This window comes from Poecilia reticulata, chromosome 15 (genome assembly GCF_904066995.2).
Source record: "Poecilia reticulata chromosome 15, P_reticulata-male-v2, whole genome shotgun sequence".
NCBI lineage: Eukaryota > Metazoa > Chordata > Actinopteri > Cyprinodontiformes > Poeciliidae > Poecilia > Poecilia reticulata.
In genome coordinates this window covers 27,366,600-27,393,502 of record NC_088844.1, presented here as the reverse complement: position 1 = coordinate 27,393,502, position 26,903 = coordinate 27,366,600, and the positions used below count along the sequence as shown (strand labels likewise).

At 39.0% G+C, this 26,903-nt stretch overlaps 1 protein-coding gene across 4 annotated transcripts in view; it reads left to right on the top strand.

Annotated features, from left to right (window-relative positions):
• Positions 1-1,535: 1,535 nt before the first annotated feature.
• Positions 1,536-26,903, top strand: part of cpeb3 (cytoplasmic polyadenylation element binding protein 3) — a 49,727-nt gene continuing 24,359 nt past the window's right edge. Inside the window, exons 1-4 of one of the 4 annotated variants that reach the window (XM_017309092.2) lie at positions 1,536-1,687; positions 3,072-3,946; positions 13,392-13,545; positions 23,149-23,205. In XM_017309092.2, the coding sequence (XP_017164581.1) occupies positions 3,083-3,946; positions 13,392-13,545; positions 23,149-23,205 (1,075 nt within the window). In that variant the 5' untranslated portion in view covers positions 1,536-1,687; positions 3,072-3,082. Of the gene's footprint in view, positions 1,688-2,728; positions 3,947-13,391; positions 13,546-23,148; positions 23,206-26,903 lie in introns of those variants that run through there. The other 3 variants (XM_017309093.2, XM_017309094.2, XM_081615992.1) reach the window with 3 other exon arrangements.

The following is a 26,903-nucleotide window of genomic DNA, read 5'->3' as shown; positions in this document are numbered from 1 at the left end:
CCATGTAAATTCAATTCAATTCAAATATATATATTTTTGTTTTGCTTTGTTTTTGTTTTATTCCCAAAGGGAAATCTAATGCTGTCGCAACTCCTATTATCCAAATATTTTCAAATGTCATTGCGGCAGCAAAGATCTCCTGCAGTCAGTGTTGCGGTGAATCTGAAGAGGCTTCTGACTGAAGACTGTCCTGGTTGGCACCAGTTGTTGGTAAGCAATGGTAACCTATCTCATTTATTTTTGCTGCTCCTCTTTAAATCTTTTTAAAGTATTCATTTAATTTCTGTTTCAGTCAAAGGCTTTTAGAAAATATAGAGGCAAATTATCATATGCTTATAAGTGAGGTACAATTAATTTTATTGGTATAACTAATAACTGTTATTTTTAGGTAACTGTACAACTATGACTGTCTCACAAACACAATTAATGATCTTGAAAAAGATTCTCATTTGCAACTGGCTTTGTTAGGACCCCAGTCACCAACTTAATTTTCAAATTCATTGGTATTTATTTATGTTTTCGATCCCAACTGCAAGGGCAGTTTTAAACATTGTTAATTAGAATTTATCATGGCAACAATATATCAAAATTCTTTTCATGATAAGAAATGTGTTATATAATAAACAACACGATAAATAAATAGTGAATCTTAACCCCTTACTAAGTTTACCTGTGTAAATAATTTCACTTCATTTCCATTTATTTATTTATTTATTTATTTATTTATTTATTTATTTATTTATTTATTTATTTATTTATTTATTTATTTATGACAGGTTTTTTAAAAATAGTAATAATGGCAATTGTATTTAACAACCGGACATACAGCATCAGAATAACAACTAATAACTGAAAAAGTACCTCTTATAAATATTTGTGTAATAAGGGTTTATGCAGGACAACAGAAATGAAGACTGCTTTGCAGAGTTGGGTAGTAATAAGTTACATTTACTCAGTTACATTTACTTGAGTAACTTTTTTTTATTATTTAAATGTACTTTTAGGGGTAATTTTAATATGCTGTGCTTTTTACGTCTACCCTAAGTAATTTTATTATGAGCTATCCCTACTCTTACTTTGGTAAAAATTTCTATATTTTCCACCCATTGAATGAATAAACAAACATGCTTTAACCAAAGATTCACCAGACACACACCTGCAGTTTTTATTAAAGTTTCATAAGATTTTATATTGAAAGAAATTGATTTGAAAAAAAATCTTTTGCCTACTTTTATTTTTTGTTACTTATATAAATTATTGTTAATTTCCACTAAACATTTTATTTTGCTTCATCTGATTATGTAATTTTTAATTGATAATTTCATCAGACTTTTTACCAAATACTTTTTTTACTCTTATCTGAATAGTTGGACGGCTACATCTTACTTTTTTTTAAGTAAAAATATGTTGAAGTAGTGCTACTCTTAGTTGAGTAGAACCTCTGCTGCTTAATGTAAACAGTTTCCAATGGTAGTTTGGAAGCAGCTTTGGGTGACGATCTACCGCACCGTGGTAAAACTCCAACTCCCACAAGCCCTTTCGGCCATCACCCATGCGCCGCAGTCAATCAGCTGTTGAGGCAACTGCTGACCACCTCGGCACAAGCGTAGCTCGTTTGTCATATCCCAACCCAGGCGAGGCAAACAGAAATATCTATTCACAGTCTGAAAAAGGTGAACGATAAAAGGTAATAATTCCCGCTTCACTTCGAGCAGAGGTCGACCTCAAAGTGTGTGCATGTTGTTCTGCCGTGTGCAGTGGGACACATATGGATCTACAGAGCCGATTTTCGTGGGGAAGTGAGCTTCATGACATGTATATATATATGTATGTATATATATACACACACACACCGGGATATCTCTGCCAACGCGACAGAAACCAAGGGTCGGGTTAGTGGTCAGAGTGTTTTTATGGGGGTCCGTGGACTGAGTCACTGTGGGCTGCTGATTATGGTCCTTTCATGACCTTGGAAGCGGTTCTGTTGGAGGAAAAAACACGGATTATAACCGGTGGGGCGAGCGGACCTCATACTACTGCGATTATATTTAAAGTCCGACTCGTATCAGTGGTTATTGTGCTGAATGACGGGTCTGTGTCACGCCAGCTTTATAGTGTTATTATTATTATTATTACTCAGAGGCCACAGCTTGGCGTGTCAGAGTCACTATCGGTATGTTTATATTATCTAACCTCTGATTGTTTTATGGCATAAAACCATCAGCATTTACCTTGGTGTTTTTATGTTTAGCAATAACCAAACGCTTTCTATTTATTTTTCAGTTAATTTCTAAAGAACATTTGTTTTTTGCAATGTGTTGCCAAGACAACCAAACAATTTCTAATATTTGTGCATTGTTCGCTTTAAAATGCGTCGTAGAAATATTATGCTAAAGCCAATTCGTGTCAATGCGGACTTCTGCTTTTTAAAAATATTCCTCCTGAAAGTTGTGGGACACAATATTTAATTTAAATACAGCCTATAGCCTAAATACATTAGCTTGTAACTGAAATGTTTGTTTATTTTTTATTAAATACTTGATTAAAAATGCAATTCTTTTTTTTTTGCTTGTGTGACTTTATTTGTCTAAAAGATGCTGGAAGTGTAGCTTTAAAAAAAATAAAAATGAAAGAAAGAACGGACAAATGTTTTTGTTTTTCTTTTCTTTTCTTTTTAAAGGAAGTCGTTAACAATAAGCCAGAACTGTCAAGGTGTCTTTTCACCTTGCTGAAGGACAGCTGTATTTACTGACGTATGCAAATGAGTGTCAGGGGAGGTCCTTATGAGAGAAAAAGCACAGAATCAGTTTCACATTGCAGCTCTGGAGTTCCTGCGTGGAAGGAAAAACGAGACGTGGCGAAATCTAGTGATTATCTACTGCCATATTCTTCGTGGAGATTTAAGAGTCATTTTGTTCTCCCTGGAAGGAAGTGATTGTGTTTTATTTTTTTGAGGGCGATCCAGTTTAATGTTTTATTCCCTTTCGGCTGCCGTAGGAGTTCTCTCTATGATCTCCCCAGAAATAGAAATCTTAATTTTGACTCAAAGTGTTTGTTTCCCCCTATCGCAGCTCAGCAAACCATGCAGGATGATTTACTGATGGACAAAAACAAAGCCCAGCCTCATCAGCAGCAGCAAGATCCGACACAAGTAGACCCTCCTCCCTCCACGCCGACCCCGTCATCGGATCCCACTTCATCTTCATCCGAGTCGGAGAGCCCGTCGACCGGCAGCAGCCAAGCGGCTTCCGCGCTGAGCAACAGCGGCAGTGGCGGCGGCAAGGACCGAGTCCCGATGGAGTCGCCGATCCTGCCCGGGCTGGGCTTCCACCAGCACCCGCTTCAGGAGACCGGCGGACCCCTCGGTTCCCCTCCGTCGTCGTTCGGGAGCACTTGGTCCACGGGGACCACGAACGCCGTGGAGGACAGCTTTTTCCAGGGAATACCGTCCGTGAATGGGACGATGCTTTTCCAGAACTTCCCGCACGTCAACCCGGTGTTTGGGGGGAACTTCTCCCCGCAAATCGGGCTTTCTCAGCAGCAGCAGCAGCAGCGGAGATCCCCTGTCAGTCCCAGCCAAGGCCCCTTTCCCCAGAGAAACGCTTACCAGACCATCATGAACAACAGCAAGGGGACCTCGTCGTCTTCCCCGGCTTCCTCCTCCGCCTGGAATAACCACCAGAACGCCGGGTGGAGCACCGCGTCCAACCCCTGGAGCGGGCTGCAGCCGGGCAGAGACCCGCGCCGAGCCGTGGGCGTCGGGGTCGGGGTTGGGGTCGGGGTGCAGTCTCCGCTCAACCCCATCTCCCCGATGAAGAAGCCTTACACCAGCAATGTCATAGCGCCCCCAAAATTCCCGAGACCCGGCGGTCCTCTGGCTCAAAAGCCCTGGATGGAGGACAGCGCGTTCAGGACCGACAACAGCAACAACATACTGCCTTTCCAGGTAATAATACTCAAGATCTACCTCTGAATTAGGCTGTTTATTCTGTACAATGATCCCGAAATGTGTCCAACACCGTGTAGATTTCTTGTTTTGTTCCCAATACTCAAACAATTAGAGTTGGGTAGTAACTACTAACTTTGTTTTTAAAAAATTACTTTTAGGAGTATTTTTGCTACGCTGTAGCTCTTACGTTTTACTTGAGTAATTTTATTATGACGTATTGCTGCTTTTACTTGAGTAAAATTAATGGATTCTCTATTCTCTAACATGTTTTAACCAAAAATTAACCTGACACAGACACACATCTGCAGTACTTGTTAAAGTTTCATATTTTTTATTGAAAGAAACTAATTTAGAAAAAAAAAATCTTTGTTATTTTTGGTTACTTACATGAACTATTGTCATTTTGGTCCTGTATAGGACCAAAATTTCCATTTAACATTTTTATTTTTGGCCCGTCTGATTTTGTAGTTTTTGTAGTAAAATATGTTAAAGTTGCTCTACTCTTACTTAAGTAAAATTTTTCAGTACAATGCCCACCTCTGGTATTTTCACACCTTTTCATACCTTTTGATAGATTCGGTTCGTTTGGGAATCAAAGTTGCAACATTTGTTATATTTCCAGCTGCTGCGTTCAGTCTTACACTGTATTTTGAAAAACCTGTTCCCCTCCTCGCCCGTGGGGGCACTGCTCAGGAAGTACACAAGGAAACGACACAAAAACCTCTGAAGAAGACACAGGGCACAACTTCCTTCTTCATGAAATAAACAAAAATGGAGAAGCGCCAGATTTTATTGGTTGTAGAATCTCTTTTGTTTCATGTTTGTTTTGCTTGTATTTACCCAGAAGGCCCTGCGCTGTAGTCCACTTCCTGCTTTTAGACTTGCCTCCGGTCCGTCTGCCATTCACATATGTATTCAAACTGTGTCTGGATTCACTTCAACCAAACCGAAACCGAGGTTCGTAGGCGGACCAGAGTTTGCTTTTTTTTTTGATCCGCATCAGAGTTTAATTACGGGTTCACACCTCCCCAAACGAACCGGACTTTATAGACAAACAAACTCGTTTGATTAAAGCGGACTAAACAGGTCTGGTTTCAGTTCAGTTAATGTCAGGTAAAGATTACCTGAGCAAATACAAAAAGCTGCTTCCAAATTTCTCTGGTGGGAAATCTGTCCAAAGTAGATAATAAATTTTGCTGGATGTTAAATTGCCGCTGTGATTATTGCGATAAATGATAATATTGTCATTTTGAGACCACTTTGAACAAATGTCACGGTTCCCCCCAGAAGTCTGAAGACTTTTTATCATCCAGTTTTTGGTAAAAAGTGAGAAAAAAGAAAATGAGGATTATGCAAATGGGAATCATTGAGCTTGTTTTAATTTATCATGCAGTTAATTGATCTGTAGCTTATTGTGACGAGTCTATTTGCTGTTCATAGTGTGCATTGCAATTGTGATGTAGTTCACAATAAATCAATTAAACACATGGTAAATTAAAATGAGCTCAATAGTTCCATTTGCATTTTTCTAAATAATTTTTCCCTTTTTCTGAAAAACTGGATTATAAAGTCTTCAGTCTGGTGCTTTGGTCTCAACTAGCCCTTTTTTAAAGTATAATTTCGCTTTATAATTGATTTTACTTGTTTCGTTTACTTATTTTGGATATTTAAAATGTTAAACGTTCTTTAGAATTTAAAGTTTATTTATCTTTGTTTTGCCATCAACCTGCCGCTATTTGACGTGTATCTAATGTCGCTAAGAGTCAGAGTAAAGAAAAACATGTCAACCATGGAAATCCATGTATTTTACTTTCATTTCACAGATACTATAATGCTGAACATTAGGGCTGTAGTGATTAAATAATCAAACAATACGATGCACGATATTCTGCTCACGATACGATATATATTGCGATGTTCAGCAAACGATACAATTCAACACACTTTTGTGATAGATTTTAGAGGGACAGAGTGATTTTGGTGACATTTTGTGACAGTTAATAGAGTTGGATTGAATTAATTTAACTGAAAACTGATTAAAAGCACCAACTGCACAATACCTGGCTCTGGTTGGACATGGACTTAAAGTCGACAGCTGGACAAAATGAATCAAAGAAGTGGTGAGAAAACATGTTTCTTTTAATTGAAACAGTACAAACTGTAGCTTAGATGCATTTGTAAAGTAAATAAAGTGCACCAAGTACCTGCTCTGAATAGTTTGATACCTTTTTAAGCTTCACTTAACATCTAAAGGAATCACTCTAAGCCTGATGACCGAATCACTCTCCCGGTGAAGCAAGCAGTGAGTGAGCAAGGTGACTGTTGGATGTTACAATACTTGTGGATGAATATCGATTTTTTTTCTAGTAAAGAAAATATCGATATATATCGCAAAATCGATATTATTACACAGCCCTACTGAACATGTTAATATGTTCAGTTTTATACTGGGAGGAACACAGAGGCCTTTGATGACATGCTTATCTTCCTGGTGTGAGAAGTTTTTTGTGAGCGTATACAAGCCGTCTTTATTCCGAGGCAAAACGAGTTGCCAGCTCATAAATTGTTTTGGGAAATAAACTGCTGGCTAACAAGGAAATTGGCATTTGAATTTGAATTGCTTCACTGAGACAGTACAAACATTGTGAACTGCAACTGCATTTATAATGTAATTTCCTCAATATCCCACACTGATATGCAAGTAGTTCTTTAGAGCTACACTGTTTGTTCACGGCAGGGACTCAGAGAAATGCCTTACAGCTGCTGGGATTCACTTTAGGAAGCCTTTCCAGCTCGACCGAGCGAACAAACATGAGCCCTCATAGCGTCTGGTCAGTCACGTGTGTGAACTATGTTTAGCTGACTGACAAACAGGCGTAAAGTAAGCCAACAGGATGCCCTCCCACCCCTTACAATGTCACCGACTTCTATAAAAACAAAGCCGCTGCTCAGGAGAGGACGAAGGTTGAGCCGAAATGTTGCAAAAACGCAGCTTTGCTCTGGTTGGAATTACAGCCGGAGTGAAACGTACCCGGCTGCTGGTTTGAGTCCATGTCAGTCGGTCTCTGTGACACATTTTCCTTCCTCTGTCTGTCCGTCGGTCGGTTGGTGCAGCCTCAGCCGGATTACAGCTCCAGTTATCTCCAGGAGACGAGGTCAGGGGGTCACATGTCACGCTTTATGAAGCGGAGAGGAGCTGCAGCGCTCTCATCCAGCCCAGCTTTGCAGGATGAAACTCTAGGATTAAGAGGGACATGCAGTATCAAAGCAGATAAAACGAATCAATTATTAAATCTTCTGAGAGCTAACTGGTGTTCATGCAATGTAGGGTTGTAGCTTGACCTCTCCTGATTTACTTAAAGGGGATCTATTATGGAAAATTACATAGTTTGCATATTGTTATACTTCAGTTTGTTTCTCAGTTGCTTCTAAAAGTAACTTTAAGTGCTTTAAAAAATTCACTGTCGTTTTTTTGGTGTCTGGAAAATGAGTCGTTTCAAAAACATCTCGGCTGGGGTCATCGTTACCGACCGACCCAAGCAGAGCCCAGTCTGTTTCCTAGCAACCCAAGTCCTGTCAGCTGATTTTATCGCTGAAGTGTTTTTTTTTATTGTTGACTTGCGATCCAGAAACCACTTCCTTCGTTCTTGTTCGTTGTGCAGGAGGCCTCACTTCTGCTTTTCAAAGATGCTCTGTTGTATAATTGCGGATCAGCTTGCAGCCATTTTCACATGCAAGGGTAAATGTTGAGTTGGCCGGTGCGCCCAGCAGCAGTTTATTTGGATTTAAAGTTACAGGCGGTGCTAAAACGGCTCATCATGCAGGAAACGAGATGTTTTTATCATGCTGACAATATAAATGGAACTAGTACCAATCAATATTCAAGAGTAATTAAAACAATTAACTTTCTGAAAAGTTACTTGTAAGTTAGTTTTGTCTTATTTCAAGTGTATAAAGATATTTCCACCACAAACTAGAAGAAAATGCTTGATAATATTTGTTTTTGCAGTGTACATAAATACTAGTAGCACTTTTTTTGTCTAGTTTCTAGTGTAAATGTTGTAATTAGTTCAAAGAAATAAGATAAAACTGACTTATTCTGCAACATATAGAAGCTTGTTTAGAGTCAATTATTTTACTTCAATACTGGCAAAGTTTATTGTTAAAAGTGAAATAATCTGCCAATAAAAAAAAAACACTTTTTCCTCACAATTAAGGCGTCATTTACTTAAAACAAGCTCTATATCTTCCTGAAAAGTTACATGTAAGTTAGTTTTGCTTTATTTCAAGTTTACTAACATATTTTCTCTAAAAACGAGGCCAAAAATACTTGGGAAGATTTTGTGTTTTTGCAGTTTTGCATGAATTTTCCACTTCTGAACTTTAAAAATTTGACCATTTTTGCCAAATAATCAATCAATCAATCAAATTTTATTTGTATAGCACATTTCAGCAGCAAGGCATTTCAAAGTGCTTTACATAATTAAAATAAACAGAAATAATCAGTGAGAAAGAGAAAAAAATAAAAAAAATAAAAACATTACATCATTAAAACGTCGAAAAGAAAGAAGAAGAAATTAAAAACATTAAAGACATAAAAACATGGAAGACATCAAAACCCACTCTAACCCTAATTTAGCCATAAGCAACTCTAAACAGGTGAGTTTTAAGTTGAGATTTAAAGGCACCCAGTGTTTCAGCTGTTTTACAGTTTTCTGGAAGTTTGTTGCAAATCTGTGGTGCATAGAAACTGAATGCTGCTTCTCCTCGTCTGGTTCTGGTTCTGGGGATGCAGAGCAGAACCAGAACCAGAAGATCTGAGGGGTCTAGACGGTTGGTACAGTAATAACAGATCTTTAAGGTATTGTGGTGCTAAACCGTTCAGTGATTTATAAACTAACATCAGTATTTTAAAGTCTATTCTCTGAGCTACAGGGAGCCGGTGTAGGGACTTTAAAACTGGTGTTATGTGCTCTATCTTCCTGGTTTTAGTGAGAACCCGAGCAGCAGCTCGGGTTCTCACTAAATAACCAACTTCTAAGCTTATGTTTTGCTATTATTTGCTCAAATTGTGCTTACAAACCCCTATACCATTCACATACAGTTGTTTGTGTTTAACTTTTACCTCTATGAGATAAATGGCACCGATATGCAAAGTCAGGGTTCTGGGTGTCAGCTGCTGTTTATGTAAACGAAGCTCAGGTGCATCTGACCTAAAAAACGCCGGTAGCTCATTCTTTAAATCCGCCCCGGTTCGAATGTCAACTTGTTATGTGCTTGTACCTGCCTGCTGCCTCCTCCGAGCCAGAGGAATGCGAGGAATTCAACCCAACGTGGCGGCGTCTCAGGAGATCTGATGATGCTGACGGAAATTACCGCTCGCTTGCAATCCTCTGATTGCAAGCGAGATGGCAGGCGAACAGGAATAGCCTCCTGGTTAAATTCTGCTTCACGGCCGCCGCTTGAGATCAGAAATCTCTTTTAGAAGAGAGACCTGGTCGAGACGACACTCGGAAAGAGCTGAACTGTCTAAAACAAATGGATAAAACGCAGAAAATAAAGCAAATGCGGCGATTTGACCTCTTGGAGAAGGCAATAACGTTCCTTCTTTACTGCTTTTTTGATGAATCTCATAAAATCTGAGTGTTTTGATTTTAAGAACTTTTTGTATATTATTCCAAAACCGGAGCTCGGCAGGAAAATGGTGTTTTGCTTGACTTTGGATATTTAAGAGCAGCCAGGATTGTAATTTAGCCAAACTTTTAATTCAAACGTAATCGCGAGCTAAAAAAAAAAAACAAGCTAAAATCGCTTCTTAAAACTTAATTTTATTTGTTGGCATTTAATTGAGGCCTGAAACTGTAACTTTATTCATAATTTTATTTGATTTATTTTCTTATGTATTTTATTTATTTTTTCTTTCATCAATTTATTCTATTGAGTTATCATTTTTGTGCAGCATTTGGTGCGGTTTCAACCTGTTTTTAAAAGTGTATACATTGAAAGTAGCCTGATATTTACTGTACGTCCAAAATATGAAAAGGTTTTTTATGATGGTGTGTTAGGGACTTTTAGATATAAAAAAATTAATACATTTCTACAAAAAACTCTGAACTTTTGTGGTTAATCTCAAAAATTTATTTGAAATTCAGAAATTTCTAAAAACAAACAAACAAAAAAAGTTTTGTAGAAGATATCTGATATTAAAAAATTCAAGCACATTTCCCTGTTTTTTCTAGAAAAGTTAAGAGATTATTAAAATTTTCAGAGTTTTTGGGCAGAAATTTAGTACTTACTTTAATTTAGCATGTTTCAGTTTCTTTAAGGCTCAATTTTAATAAATTTATTCTCAGTAATAAGAACAGGATTTGGATTTTGGTCACTTTCTGTCAAACATCTGCTGCATTAATCCAAGATTAATAAAGAATGAAAGTTGACTTTTCAGTAAAAGTCAATTTGGTTATATTTACACAATTAGATTTAATTGAGCAACTTTTATGAACAAATGTACTTTTAGGAGTATTTTTTATTACTCTTTAGTTTTTACTTTTACTTCAGTAATTTTATTATAAGGTATCTCGACTCTTGAGTAAAATTTCTGGATTTTCTACCCACTGAATGAAAAATAAACATATTTTAACCAAAAATCCACCAGACACAAACACACACCTGTAGTTTTTGTTGAAGTTTAAATGTTTTTTACTAAATCTAATAATAAGAATGGTCAAATATCAACCTGCAGCGCTGCTGTGGGTACAAATTACCAAGGGAACAAGCCACCGTAGATCAGATCATTTTGTCTGTTTTTATAATTTTGACCAAATAAATATATTTAAATATAAAAAACTGAAAATGGTGCAATACATTCTTGCTTTAAAAAAAAAAAAATTTGCATGTTTTTGTTGTGTAATCATTCCAGCCTGATAGAAGTTTGATCACATCATTAAAAGTCTGAAATCAATATGATACCGTTTCAGGTTTTTTACCAGGAACATTTTAATTATACTATATTTACTATATCTAACAATAAAACACCCCAACATGCACACAGTTTATTAATATGTTTACTTATTGGTGCTTTTCTTTAGGGGCTGGTTTCATTGAAAAACAACAAACAAAAACCTGTAAATTGTTAATAAAGATGTACTGATCAGGGTTTTACTGGCTGATGCTGATTTGTTTCAATTCAAATGCAAATTATTTTTTATGGACAGTGAACTTAAAGGATGTAGGTGAAACTTATAAATCCAAAAAAATGAAGGGATACAACATTATGTTAGTCATAACATAATATTTCTTAAATAAAAAACAAATATTTTTATGTTTTTTTTATGTAACATTCTAATTTTCTGAGAAACTGAACATTGAGTTTAGTTCATTCCTCATAATTAACAGAAATAATAAATTATATCACAGAGTGTAATAAATTTGTAAGACTTTCATTATTTTTGATTAAATAGCTGAATTTGTTGTTTTTTGTCCATATTGAAACCATTTCCATCTGCTGTGACGCATTTAATAATCTTATGTTTAAGTAATTTACCTGCTAATCTGAGGAAAGTTGTTAAACAGGTGCCTTACAAAGGAGCATACCAAACCATCAGTTAAATTTTTACACATCATTAAAATTTGGTTTATTTAGAACTACCGTATTTTCCGCACTATAAGGCACCTAAAAACCTTCCATTTCCTCAAAAGCCGACAGTGCGCCTTATATATGGACCAATATTGAGCCACAACAGGTCTAGCAACTACGGTAAGCAGCCGCCGACTTCATTTACCCCGTAGAAGAAGAAGTGCGCGGTGCATGCTGGGATAGTTGTCAGAACGCTGGTTTGTTAATAAAGTTTGATAATACATTTAAAGCCAGGGGGGGAGGGGCGGAGGGAGAGAGACAGAGACTGCAGCGGCAGCGTGTCGGTTGGTCTGTGTTACCCAGAATGCAGTTGGGCACAATATGGCAACACCAACACCATGAGTGAAACAACGACTGGGGCAGCTACTATATAAAATACTCGGGACCATTTCTTTATAAATGTGGGTGTGTAATAATAGAGTATGGAACAAATTGGCAACCCACACTGAAGCGTCTATGCGCCTTATAATGCGGTGCGCCTTATAGTGCGGAAAATACAGTACTTATTCCAATCTGAACCCCACCTTTTCCCGTCCAGAACCATTTTTTGTTTTTGCCTTTTTTCTTCTTTGCCTTATTTTTTCTCATCTTGATTGATTTATTTCTGTCTGCATTACATTCTCCTTTGCTTATTCGCGTGTCATGAGGAAAGATGAGCTGATAAAATGTGTCGACCTGCGTTGCTCCAGTAACGTGACGCGTTCAAACGCAGAGTCTGAGCTCGTAAACGCCACCTCCAGCTGCGTCGCATCAGGGAAAAGAAAAACTGAACAGCTCAGCGGTTTAAGTGTTTACCGTTTGTACCAAGTGGGCAGATTTTTATCTGTGTGGCGCTGTCGGGTCCTGAGTGGCGATGGGGGGGCAACACTTTTGAATGCTCAGCCGAACGGGGCAGCAACAATAGCTGCGGTGTCCAAACAATGCGGCTTCCCGGCTCGCGTAGCGGACACAGGACACAGCTGCCAAGACCGCAGCCTCCCAGCTCTGGCTGGGTGTTTTTTCTCTCATGTTTCTCAGATGAAAGCGTCAACAAACGAGGGAAATTCAGTCAATCAGTCACGCCAACCACAGACTCGGCGGTAGCACTGTTCCCGTTATTATCTGGTGGAACTTGAACGTTATTTTCACCGAATCCTCCTTTAGCTGGACATTTTTAGGTTTTCTAAAATGCAGTGAATGCTGGGTACTGACTTAAATATTTCTTTCTTTTAAAAACACAGACAGATATACTGAATTACAAATGTATTTGATAACTGTAGTCTTGTCTAATATCACATCCAGTCTATTGTGATGTTGATTTATTGTCTTCACAGTAAAAATGCCAGTGTTGAATTAACACCCAAAAGTGTCTATATGTGTCCAAGTCAGCAGGTGTTAAAGTAACACTTTGAAAGTGTTAAAAGATTGACACCCATTTGTTTTGTTAAATTAACATTGGTCTATAATACTGAAATGGGTTTAAGAAAAGTTAAACTTTCCATTTCTGTGTATTGTTTTGAATATTTTCCACTGGATTTGATTGATATTGACACCTTGTGGGTCAATTATTTACTTTTTTAACACCACATTGTGTTTTGTGATCAACACTACACTGGTGTTACTTTTAATATATTTTAACACCAGCACCGTTGTAATGTTAATGTGACTCTGTATTGTTGAATTTAACACCAGCTGACTTGGACACATATAGACACTTTTGGGTGTTAATTCAACACTGGCATTTTTGCTGTGTTGTGTCGTCGTTCATTTTCATGACTAACTTTGACGACTAATTCCAGACGTCTGCATGTTTTTGCTGTTTTCCAGGACCGGAATCGGCCCTTTGATCCTTTTAACTTGAACTCTTTGGAGAATCCCTTAATGGATATGATAAAGTCTGACCATGACAAAGGTAAACCACACCCGGCCGGTGGCCCGCCAATGACCATCGCTGACATTATATGGAGGAATCATTTTGCAGGTTAGAAATATTCACTCATCTATTGCTGTCGCATGTTTGTTTGTTTCATGGACTAAAATTACTTTTTTAATCAGTTGAGACATGGAGCCTTCCCTGCAAAATTTAAAATAATTCCTTTCTGATCTGCTGTAGAACATTTTCAAGCCTTTTTTTAATCTTTCTACTGCAGGAAATAATTGTATATTTCAGCAAAATACAAGAACCTAGCTTGGCACAGATGTTCCCAAAGGTTTGCTTTGAAAAACTCAAAATGGCCGCCATCGTAGACTTCATATTTAGAACTTTATGGATCAGATATATTTTTCTTGTTGTTTCCCGTTTCTGGTGGACATTTTCCAAGATGGACCCACTGAATTGAAAATAAACATCCACCCATCCATTTTCTTTACACCCTTGTCCCTTAGTGGGGTTGGGAGGGTTGCTGGTTCCTCTCCAGCTAACGTTCCGGGCGGGAGGCGGGGTCACCCTGGACAGGTCACCAGTCTGTCACAGGGCAACACAGAGACACACAACCATGCACACACACACTCACACCTAGGGGCAATTTGGAGAGGCCAATTAACCTGACAGTCATGTTTTTGGACTGTGGGAGGAAACCGGAGTACCCGGAGAAAACCCACCACGCACAGGGAGAACATGCAAACTCCATGCAGAAAGACCGGGGCCGGGAATCGAACCCAGAACCTTCTTGCTGCAAGGCAACAGCTCTACCAACTGCGCCACTGTGCAGTCGCGCTAAAATAGACAGTAGTTGCTATTTCCAGTGGTGGGCGCAGCTAACCAACAGGTTAGGTTCACTAACCACTAATTCACTAAACAGGAATATTGGCTCATCAATAAAAATTAGCAGAAGCTAATGCTAAACTGCTAACCACAAACATTAGCAGAAGCTACTGAATGCTAGATAAATAGCAGAAGCTAATGCTAAGCTGCTAAACACAAAAATTAGCAGAAGCTACTGAATGCTAGATAAATAGCAGAAGCTAATGCTAAGCTGCTAAACACAAGACATCTGGTGGGAAACTTATCTAGAAAAATCTCAGTTTCTGATTTTTCTAGATATTATTGATTTGCAGTTGCATGAACATGATTAGCAAAGTAGAAAACATGTGACATAAAGTTCATACAATCGTGGAAATGGGTCACATTTGTTTCAATCGTTATTTAAACGACTCATCTTGGCGGCCATCTTGAAATTTAAGTGGCCGATGGGAAAAGCTCAGGGCTGAACAGGCTGATTTTTATGATTGTTTCCACACTTTTGATTGCTCATATTGCTTATTTACAGCTTCAAAAATAATATTTGAACCGATTCATCCTAAAAACAAGAATCCGTCTTCGGTCTTGGGGCGAACTCATTGTTGTCCCAGCTCTGCTGTCCATTGTACGACCCAGGATGAGGCCTTGTGAGGTTGGCGTTTCGCTCCCATCCTAACAATGGAGCAGTGAAGGTGGGAGGGGTGTGCGCGTGTTCTTCCCGTTCGCAGGCTGCGTTATTTCCAGTCCTGCACTGAGTGAATATTGCTAGGACAGAGTGATCTCCGGGGCCCCCGCTATCTGCTTCACGGGAACTGTGTCGTAACGTCCCGCAGGGCGTCCGCCGTGTTTGCCGAAGCACGACAAACACAGAGGGAGATATGTGGAAAGCCAGGGAGGCTTGGCGTTTTCCCTGCATGCTTCGCTGTGTTGTCATAATGCAGAATGAAGGTGCTGCAGGAAGAAGCTCCTCCACCCTGCTAGCAGAACCGCTCGCTGTTTGAGTTGGGCCCGGTTTCCACCACGCAGGAAACATCAGGGCTCATGTGGAGAATTTATACTGTTAAAGTAAAGCTGGTCGATTTTATAGGATTTAAGGAAATGATCACTTCATTTGTTCCGAAAGGCAGCTGGATTTTCAGTGAGAAATAATCAGTTAACCTGTTACATTTAGTATTTTTACTTTGTAGTTTTACTTGAGTAAATTTATTATCAAGTTTCGCTACTCTTGAGTAAAATTTCTGGATTCTGCCATTTTTGTTAGTTTTTTTTTTATTGAAAGAAAATCATTGGATACCAAAAATTCCACTTACTTTTATATTTCGGTCTGTCTGATGATGTCATTTTTAAATATTAAATGATTAATTTGATCGGTTGCTCGGTACTTGAGTAGACTTTTTACCAAACACGTTTTTGCTATTAAGTAATTTTATTATAAAGTATTTCTACTTGAGTAAAATTTCTGTATTTTCTACCCACTGAATGAAAAACAAACGGTTTCAACCACAGGTTCTCCAGACACTGTGGTTGTGTTTAACAAAAACCTGCAGTTTTTGTTAAAGTTTCATAGGTTTTTTTTTATTGAAATAAACTGATAATCATCGATATCGACTGGTATGAAACACTTATATCATGATAAAAACACATCGTCCAGCCCTAATTTCAACAGATGAAATTGGCGTATTCTGTGAATCTTTAGGCCTGCATATATATAATTTTGACCATAAATCACACTAATCTGCAATTACATGCATCCTTTTGTAAAGTTACCTTTGTTTATTTTAACTACCATTAACCATGCTTTTATTTTGGTAGGTTTCTTGTTGAGGTAACTATGGTAACAGTGCAATTCTACCTGAGAAGGTTAATGGCAAAAAAAAGGATAAAAAGAAACTACATTTTGGCTTCAGTTGATTTGGGAACAATGTTAGTAATGAAACATTGATGGAAAAATCTGTGATTGTAGAAATGTAAAGAATTGTACTAATGTAATTAGCTATGTATAGATTATGTATAGCTAATCCACAGATTAAACAACCGTAATCTAGCTCTGTTGGTTGATCTAAAGGGTTTGGCCTACTCAAAATTGACTTTAAAGCAGAAAAATGAATGACATACATGCTCATCATGGTCTGAGTTGTAGCTAATAATGCCAGTAATGAAATCCTGGTAGTTTTCCAGAGACTTTCCTCCAACCTTTACGGTTGAGTTGCTGCTGCAGCAGAGAAACGGCTCACAGGCTGGAAACCGCCAGTCAAAACCAATTAATGCAACAGACCCGGTTTTACATTCCTAACTGAACGGTTACCACCCACCTCCATCCCATCGCTGACATTTCTCACATACTTCTCATTGTGCCTGGAATAGCTGCTCTTCCTTTCGTGTTTTATGAGTCAGAGAGAGAGAGAGAGACTCTTTCTCTCTCTTTGACCGCCAGTCAAAACCAATTAATGCAAATGAGAGAGAGAGAGAGAGAGAGAGAGAGAGAGAGAGAGAGAGAGAGAGAGAGAGAGAGAGAGAGAGAGAGAGAGAGAGAGAGAGAGGGAGAGGAGAGAGAGAGAGAGAGAGAGAGAGAGAGAGAGAGAGAGAGAGAGAGAGAGAGAGACTCTTTCTCTCTCTTTGACCGCCAGTCAAAACCAATTAATGCAAATGAGAGAGAGAGAGAGAGAGAGAGAGAGAGAGAGAGAGAGAGAGAGAGAGAGAGAGAGAGAGAGAGAGAGAGAGAGAGAGAGAGAGAGAGAGAGAGAGAGAGAGAGAGAGAGAGAGAGAGAGAGAGAGAGAGAGAGAGGTGGTTTTTAAAAGATGAAAACACACCTGAGCTGTGATGCGAGTAAAAATCAGTCGTTCGGCTTCGTCTGCCTCACAATCGATGGCAACGCTGTATTTGAATACTGACCACACTCTGTTATAATCATGTTATAACACCTGTCTTTGTAAATGTTTGACTGAAGTGTCCACAAACTAAAGGATAATAACACGTTTAGTACAAAGTTGACGTTTTAATTGACTTTTAATGCAGCTTTGAACTAAAAATGTCATTATTCACCAAATGACACTTCATGACAGTCAGAATTGAGTTGTAACTAATTTCATTTACTCGTTTACATTCACTTGAGTGTATTTTTTGAAAGAAGTAATTTTAGTATGCTGTACTTTTTACTTTTACTTGAGTAATTTTATTATGAAGTATTTCTATTCTTATCTGAATAAAATTTCTGTATTTTCTATCCACTGAATGAAAAACATTTTTTGATCAGAAATCTACCAGACACAGACGCACACCTGCAGGTTTTATTTTTATTTGGAAACATTTTCTTTAGCCTAATTTTGCTATTTTTTTTGTTACTTATCCAAATTACTCTCTCAAAATATAAGCATTTCCATTTAACTTTATATTTTGGTCCATCTGGTGATGTAATTTTTAAATATCAAATGGTTGAAAATGTATAGTACATTTAACCAAATACCTAAAAAGAGTAAAACTAGAGTAATTTATTGGACGACTACTTTTTACTTTTACTTAATTAAAAATATGTCAAAGTAGTGCTACTCTTACTTTGGTACAGTTTTTGTGTACTCTGGCCAGCTGCTATGACAGCAGTCATAAACGTTCATGAAGACTCGTTCATGTTCACGACGACGTCACGTTATTCTTATTCACACATCTTCAAATAAAGTGTTTCTGAATCGACTTGTGCTGATGATGAGAGGCGCATTGTGTTGCATCTGATGTTTGAGACTTTCTGAAAGCTCCCAGTTTGGGTTGTGGATATGGGAACAAACAGCCCTTTTAACTCCAGCCCTCTCACACACACACACACACACACACACACACACACACACACACGGCTCTTATCTCAGGCTGTCCAGTCAGCAGATGTGTGACGCTGCGTCTCCCAGCTGCCTGCGTTAACGAGCAGGTAGCTCTGCTCTCACTCACACGTCACCAAAGAGGAGCTTAACGGTAACCTTAAGTTTGCTGCAGATTGTTTTTTTTCAGTGAGGTAGTTTATCAAAGTCTTTGGTTAAACAGGATGTATTATGCAAAACTCACATTTTGCATGTTTTTGTACTTTAATTTGGGGCTCAACTGCTTCTAAAAACAACCCGATTATAAAAAAACAAAAACAAAACACGCAGCCGTTTTTTGGCAATAAGTTTGTTTTTTTATGTCTGGAAAATGAGCCATTTCAAAAACCTTCGCAATGTAACGTCACAACTTAGCAAGGGCTGTCTGTTACCAAGCAACCCCAGCAAAGCCCGGCCTGTTGCCTAGCAACCCCACTTAAGTTCCAGGATGTTTGGTCAGCTGGTCTTACTGCTGTGTGCTCTGTTCAATGGCTACTGGAAAAGACAAGTGGGCTTACCATCCAGAAACCTGCACAACCACAACAAACGTTTTGGTTGTGCAGGAGTCTCTACTAATGCTTTTCAAAGATGCGTGATTGCATAATTGCGCGTCTGTTTGCGAACATTTTCACGTGCGAGTGTAAACGTTGAGTTGGGGCGTCTTATTTGGATTTAAAGTGACAAGAAAACATCTCACTCTGAAAGGAGCTTAAAGTTGGGGAGACAAAAAATTTATTTAAGAAAAATTTAGTTTAAAAAATCTCAATTTTCAAAAGGAAATTTTTGACACTTAAAAATCTTGTCAAATTTCTAATATTAATCTAAAAAATATGATTTATTTATTTATTTTAAATTCTGAGATTGCTCTCAAAATTCCTGAGTTTTTTTTTTGGGCAAAAGTTTACTACTATTTTAATTTAGCATATTTGCTGTTTCCAGTTTCCTTTGGTTGAATACATTTATTTTCAGTAATAAGAACATGATCTGGGTCACTTTCTTTCAAAACACTTGCTATATTTTAAATTAAGCCACATTTAAAAAAGAATAAAAGCTGATTTAGTTGCAGCGAAGTTGTCTTTTCAGTAAAAGTCCCTGGATAAACGCGGTTATAAGAACACAAATACTTTGTGCTGTACTTTACATTTTCCTGTGTAGGAAAATTATGCTGGTAACAATTTTCGCCTTCATCACAAATTAAAAGTATCCACCTACATCAACAGGCCAGATTGTTGTCATTTTTGACCTGCAGTTGGGGGGCTGCATGACATCTTGTGTTTCTGGGTGAACTGAGTCACAACTTAAGCAAATTGTTGGGGGGGAAAAGCAAACGGCGACACTGGCTTGGTGTGGCTGTTGATCAACGGAAAACATGAATTTCATGCACATCAGCAGCCGCTTGAGTAACGACCTGTTTAAGTAGCGCTTGGTAACAGCTGGATGTTCCACTACTGGGTCGCTGGAAGTAAATTCACTGCAGGGAAACGAGCGTCTTGATTCAGAAAATGGATCCTCATCCCCAAGGGTCAAGGGTCAATGTTCAATCAACAGGTTGGATTTGACCCCTTGAACTTTTCAGCTGACATAATTAACACAGAATGAAACGATTTTGTGTACTTTAAACTGCCTGTAATGACTTCACAGAGATAAGATGATGCATTTATTGGCTGAGTAAAGGTTGAAAGCGACAGCTTCAGCTCAGTGAGTTGGCCGTAGCTGCTGTTAGCATGACTTAGCTTCTCCAGTTTAAAACAAGTCTGGGCTTGTTTATGTCTGTTTGAAATTATGTTTATGCAGATTTCACACATGAATGCATTTAAAAGCTAAGGTTAAGCTGGATTCGTGGAAGCCTTTCTTTTTATTTAGAAAATACGTAAGAATGCTTTTAATGTGAGAACTGGATATACAGTTGATCTGGCACAATTAGGGAATTTATCTAATTTTCTTTGCATTACTTTAATCTTTTAAAGACCGTTAAGTGTGCTTGTAATTATTTTGAGGTGACTTGTTGAGTTGATTTTGAGCTTTAAAGATGCTTTTTGCCCATTGTTTGTGCTTGTGTGCCTCTTTGCGGTCTGTATTCTTGTTTATTCAGACGGCTTGGCTGCACAATTCTGCGTTGACATAAGAGCATTGACAGGAGGTTTTTATTTTTGTCTCCTGCTAATCAGAGCTATTATTTATTTCCACACCTTGCTCTCGACACACCCGTAACTGCAGCTGGGATTTTCCTTCAGAGATGTTAATAGGGCGGTTTAATGTGCATAATGAGGTTGGATTTCAGAGAGCCTTCACACCCAGCTTAACCTTCATCCAGGCTAACTATTATTAGCGACACTTGCTGATGACGATAACATTTGCCTGCATATTTTAGGCTTTCGGACTCTAAAAAACATGAATACGAACATATATTGGACAGCTCTGTTTCCACTTTTATGCACATGGCAGCCATGTTTGTCTGATCTTCACTGAAGCTACTGTATCATAAGATTTGTTGGTCGGCTCCCCCTATAGGCCTACAGGAGAACTTCTGGTTGATGGAGCGAGTTTGCAACATTTCATAGATTCATAACTAAGACGTAGTTCATAGTTACAAAGTACTTCACAACTATGCAACTATGAAGTAGTTCATAAAGCTACTTACAAGTGACAATGGCTGCAAACAGATGCGCAATAATCCAACCGTCCATCTTTGAAAAGCATCAGTAGAGCCGCCTGCTCAATCAACAAGAATGTAGCAAGTGGTTTCTGGATGCTAAGGCAACAACAAAATGCTTGAAATCTCTAGACAAGCCCACTGCAGTAAAACCAGCAAGTGTGTTGGAACTCAAGCTGGGTTGCTAGGTAACGGGCGGAACTCTTCTGGGGTTGCTAGGTAACGGGGCGGCCCTTGCTGATTTGTGATGTTACAATTCGGAGGTTTTTGAAACGGCTCATTTTCCAGACACCAGAAAACATTAACTTTATGCCAAAAAACGGCAGGCTGGATCAGTCGAGATCCAAATGGAAGTACAAAAATGTAAATTTAGCATAATAAAAAGTAAAAAGAACCAGGACAGCCACCCTCGGATCCAACGGGGTGCCTGACGGGGAAGCTGTTGAGTCAACAAGGACATGGATGGCGTCCCTTGAGCCGCCGCTGCTGGAGATGTTGAGAATAGCTCACAGAGGAAATGTCACTGCAGCAGCAGCAGCAGCATCATCCCCCCACCCAGCCAATCAACTCCTCAGGGGAAGCAGATGGCACGAGCCCAGAGTTATTTAAAGCCTTCATGAAGGCAACTGTCTCCCTGTGTCACCCAACATGACTAATGCAGACAGAAAGGCAAGCCTTGTGTTGTTGGGACAGTCGCCGCTCCCCCGATCAAAGCAGTCTCTGTTTTGAATGCAGCGGCGTTGGGTTAAAGTTTACAACCTGCGCTGATTCTCTCCAGCCGCTCAGATGTTTTGAGCTGAAACAAACAGACCACCCACACGTTTACCAATACGTGGTTCTGCTCTGCTGCTTCCCGGGGCTGTTGAACTCTGACAGCGGCCTGGTGCGACCCGCAGACGTCGGGCCGGTGAAACCGGAAGGGATCGGCTGGCTGGAGAGCCTTCTGGGGAGTTGAATAACACGCATCATGTGGTGTTTTCGTCATGCGGTGTTTACATCTTTCTGATTCAGAAAAACTGTGACACAATCTGTTTGTGTGTGGACACATCCATGCATTCGTAGGAGCCGGTGCTGCAGGTGGAGGCTTGTCTGCCTTCACTAGCCTGAATTATGGGGCTGGAAGCAGGTGGAGCTGCAGGGAGCTCATCTGGTGTCAGGCAGCTCTAACTGCAAGTTTCATTATTGCAGTTTGGTAGTAACTAGTTACATTTACTCAATTACATTTACTTGAGTGACTTTTTTGAAAAGTTGTACGTTAATTAGTGTTTTACTTTTACTTGAGTAATTTTATTATGAAGTATTTCTACTCTTGAGTAAAATTTCTGGACTTGAATGAAAAACAAACATGTTTTAACCAAAAATTAACCAAACAAAGACACACAACTACAGTTTTTGTTAAAGTTTTTTATTGAAAGAAACTGATTTGGAAAAATTTTATTTAGCCTGATTTTGTTGTTTTTTTGTTACTTATATAAATTATTGTCATTTTGGTCCTTAAAATACCTAAAGACCCCTCCAGACAACGGCGGACGAAGCCGTAATATAGTTTTAAATACAAGTATATTAAAACCTGGTACTATAAAAGTTAAAAACTTAAAGCAGTTGTGCTGTCTCAGCTGATTCTAAAAACAGCCGTAGCGCTTTTTTAGAAAACCACCCAGACGTTTTTTAGTTTGTGGTAATAAGTTAATGTTTTCTGATGTCTGGAAAATGAGCTTCCCGAAGGTTGAGTCACAATTGACGGGCACTACGCCGTTGCCTAGCAACCCACAGAGAACTCTCGTGCACATTTGGCATCTGGTTTTACTGCTGTACAATGGCTGCTGGAAAAGACGAGCGCTTCATCCAGAAACCACTTGCTGCATTATTGTTTGTTGTGCAGGAGGCGACGCTTCTGCTTTGCAAAGATGCCTGGTTGTATAAATGCTCATCTGGTTGCAACTAATTTCATCTGCGAGTGTAAATGTTGAGGTGGAAACTCAGCAGTGCAAGCAGGATGATTCTCTCCTAAACCAGGTTCCAGGTGTTTTTTTGCTTGCCGTTTTCCAACTGTAACGTCAGAGACGCGTAATCAGGAAGGTCTTCCGCTTAGACATCTTACACCAGCTGCTTTCCATGAAAGCGCTGACAGATGTGTCCATGTGAGACGGGGACATTGTCCCTGGTCAGATCCTATCCCTTTACCTGCTTTTGTCTGGGTGAGCGTATCAGATATGGGACACCAGGGTTTCCTGTTTCTCTTGTCTGCGATTGGTTAATTCGCTCCATGTCGGTTCGTTTCTGCACGTTTTTCGTAATCGAGGATCAAATGAAGATTGTAACAGTTTCTTATGTTTCTTTAACAGGACGGATTGGACTCAACTTTCACCATCCTGGAGCAGAACACATATTGCCCCTGAATAGTAAGTCCTGTTTTTGTGAGAAAATAACTTTTTCTTCGGTTTTAGTTGATTAGTTTTACAGGTAATTCTGAGTGAAAGTCAAACTGAGTAATGAGAGCCTACCCTGCGTTTTGGATTCCCTATCACCATAAATCAGGGGTGTTTAAAGTACGGCCCGGGGGCCAAATGTGGCCCCTGAAAAGATTTTGTGTGGCCCTGCTACCACCTGCCAGCAGAGGTGGTTAATGCAGAAGGAGATGTTTTGTTTTTGTTACCAATAAATACAATTTTTTTGTTGTTTTGCATTATGTTTTTGCACATCTACTTAGTGACTTGTACTCAAAATCTCACTTTGGTGCATGAAAATCTGCTTAAATCAGATTAAATACATCAAAATTTCATACAAAAAGTGACAAGAATCCGCTTTTTATAGCTGAGAAAGTTTTATTTTTAGTATTTTTTCCCCCAAAAACAGACAATTTGGATGCCTTTCTTTTAATTTTTGGGGATATGTTGATTGATTTACACAATAATTTTAACAAAAGTCGTCTTTTAATTATTGTAAGCTTAGTTTATTGTTTAGCAGATAACTTATATATTTTTTGGCCCACGTGACAAAAAGTTTGGACACCCCGGTCAGAAACGTCAGAGGACAGACCTCGGATCGCTGTGGGAACCACACTTGACTCTGGGAATAGCTCCTCCAAAAATACCCCCACATGTAAAACTAGTTTGCTCCTCTGGGACCCAACCAGAGCCAGGAGGGAAACCCGGCTGGATCCAAACCGCAGCTGGAGCCGTTCAGGCCTTGAAGCTGCACTAACTTTTATATTAAATTTTTTTTGTCTTTTTACTTATTTGTTAAAATTGTCACTATTTTGTCACAGTATATGAGACAAATAATCTGTGGAAAATATCCATTTCCTCCACATCTTCCCTGAGCTACTATTGCAAAAGCAACCAATCAGAACCAGGAGGCTGGGCTTAGCGCTGTCAATCAACCTCGTTTTCTCATTTGAATTTATCGGGATTAATCGCTTATTGCGACATGTTTATTTGGGATGATGACCTTCTACGTGAGAGGTAGAACATTACCTATTTTAGTAATGCTCTAGGGATGTCCAAAGCGTGGCCCGGGGGCCATTTGTGGCCCTTGAAAGCATTTTGTTGGCCCCTGACCACAAGTCAAGAAAAATGTGGAAATTGTTTTCCTTTTAATAAGATTTTTAATAAAAAAGCTTATTGTTGAGCAGAAAAAAAATCACAAACCAGTTTAATTTCTATAATTATTTTTTTAACTTAATGAATTTTGTTGCCCTCCAGTAGTTTAAATTTTTCCGTTGTGGCCCCCGAGGGGAAAAGTTTGGACAGCTTTGCTCTAGTTTCTACTTTGGGCTTGTCCAGTTGGGGTTTCGGCTTTCTGGGCCCCGTTTTCTCTTTTATCCACTCAAGATCTTCTAAACGTGTCGGGGACGAACTTCAGCGTCAGCTTTTAGGAATTCCTGCTTCATTCCCTCCCGTTAGCGCCGAGGCGTCACACTGTGAGAGACTCTCCGGGGACGGTGCGCTCGTTTCTTCCGTAGAGAAGAAGAAAGCAGGCGAGGGTCCTCCTCTCTGAGGTTTTTTGTTGCTGCGGTTCGTCTCTGACTTCAAACCCGCGGCACCCAGGAGGGATCACCCAGATTCCCTCTCCCTCCCAGGCAGCACACAGTTTGAAGTTTGTGCTTATTCCTAACCCCTCTCCCTCGTGGCTTGCATTGTCTCCGCCGCTGAGGCATCTAGTGCTTTCCCAGCTCTCCGTTTCTGCCTGGTTGCTAGGCGACTTTGTTTTTGCTGAGGCCAGGCGGTGAAAGGGCGACGCTGCAGAGACTTCCCAGGTTTCTCTAATGAAAACTTAGCCAGGCAGAAGAGACAATGCAGTCGGATAGCGGTGGTCTGACAATGCCAAGGCGCTTATTGGTTTTTGAGGAGACAAGTCTGCTATTGTGGCCGATGAGTTAAGGGGTACAGGAGGATCTGCTCCCCCTGCTGTTTGCTGGCATTTAGCTTCTTCTGTGCTTCAGTGTTCAAACAGCAGGATTTTATCTGTGTTATGTCTTCTTGAACAGGTTAGGATTGCTCCATGGGCGATGCAGAACATGTTCATTACATATTTTTGCACAAAGTCTCTCTTGGATAATGAGATTTTATTCTGGTCAATTCTGCCTTTCGGATGTTTTAGGGACTTTTGCCACGTTAAACCCAAATAAGCTGCTGCTTTGCATTTTCAACTCGGTGTGAAAAGGCAAAGAGATGTGGAATTATACAACCGTACAGCTTTGAAAAGTCAATAACGGAGCACTTTTAACTTTTTCTGATTAGGTTGCTGTTAAAAATGAGAGTTTGTTCTAATTAAATCAATTAAATGACATCAGACTTGTATAGTGCTTTAACAAGACAAGCAAAGACTCTTTCCATGAAACCAGTCAGTTCCATTCACTTACATATAAAGGTTAAATATATATAGAAAAAAAATTCCAGCAGCCGTTGTAAAGCACATGCAGTGGTAAAACCAGCTGACCAAATGTGCTGGAGTTCCATTTTTGTTACTAGGTGATGAACGGAACTCTGTTGGGGTTGCTAGGTAACAGTGCCTGCTGATTTTGACTTTATACTTGGAAGGTTTTTGAAACGCCTAATTTTCCAGACATAAAAAAAAAAATTAACTTATTGCCAAAAGTCATCAGGGTGATTTTTTTTTTTTTTAAGTGTTTGGACAGTTTTTAGAAGCAGTAGAAACCCAAAACGTGCAAAATTAAAACTATTACACAAAATGTAACCATTTCTGTTATGTTTAGATTATGTTATGGTTGGTGCACATTAATTAATCGTCAGTCGACCAATAAGATCAATCAACTTCAGATTAAGTCGTTACACTACAAAAACACAAAACCTTACCAATTACTTTTTGTCTCATTTCTATTGGAAATATCTTAGTTTTGTCTTAATTCAAGTGTATCAACTTAAAAGTAACTTATCAGCAGGATGTAGAAGCTTATTTTAAGTAAATAATTCCTTGATATTTTGATATTGATGAAAAATTACTTATTCCATTGACTTCACTTATTTCACAATTGTTACCTAGCAACGCCAGCAACCCAGTTTTAGTTCCACCGGCAGATTATTTCACTTATTACATGGGGAATTATCATGTTATCAGTAAATTTATCTGCCAATTGAACTAGTAATTTTTTATTATTTACTTAAAACATGTTTTAAGTTTTGTCTCATTTCAAGTATGATTATATATTTGCAGTAGAAACTAGACTTAAAATACTTGGTAAGATTTTGTGTTTTTACAGTGTAACTGATAATTTGAATACCCAGAGTGAGCTACAAAACACTAATTTGAAGTTACAGTTGATATTTTTTTTAAATTTTATTCATATTGTCAAGGCAAAGCAATGAAATCATCTGGCATGTGACTGCTAAAGGTCATGATGGGGTCACATTTGGTTCAAACTCTCCGCTTGTACCTTACTATCAGCCGGCCACATTCATACACCGTGGGGAAGTTTCCACTCTCACCTGGCCCGACCCGTCGACCAGCTCTTAATATTTCACCAGAGCGGTGGTAATGACTAACCGGACCAGCAGCACGCCTCTTTATGGCCTCATTTGTGAATATTCACAGAAGATTAGCAGGAAGTGCAGCTAGTGCAGCTTCATTAAACTCAGAT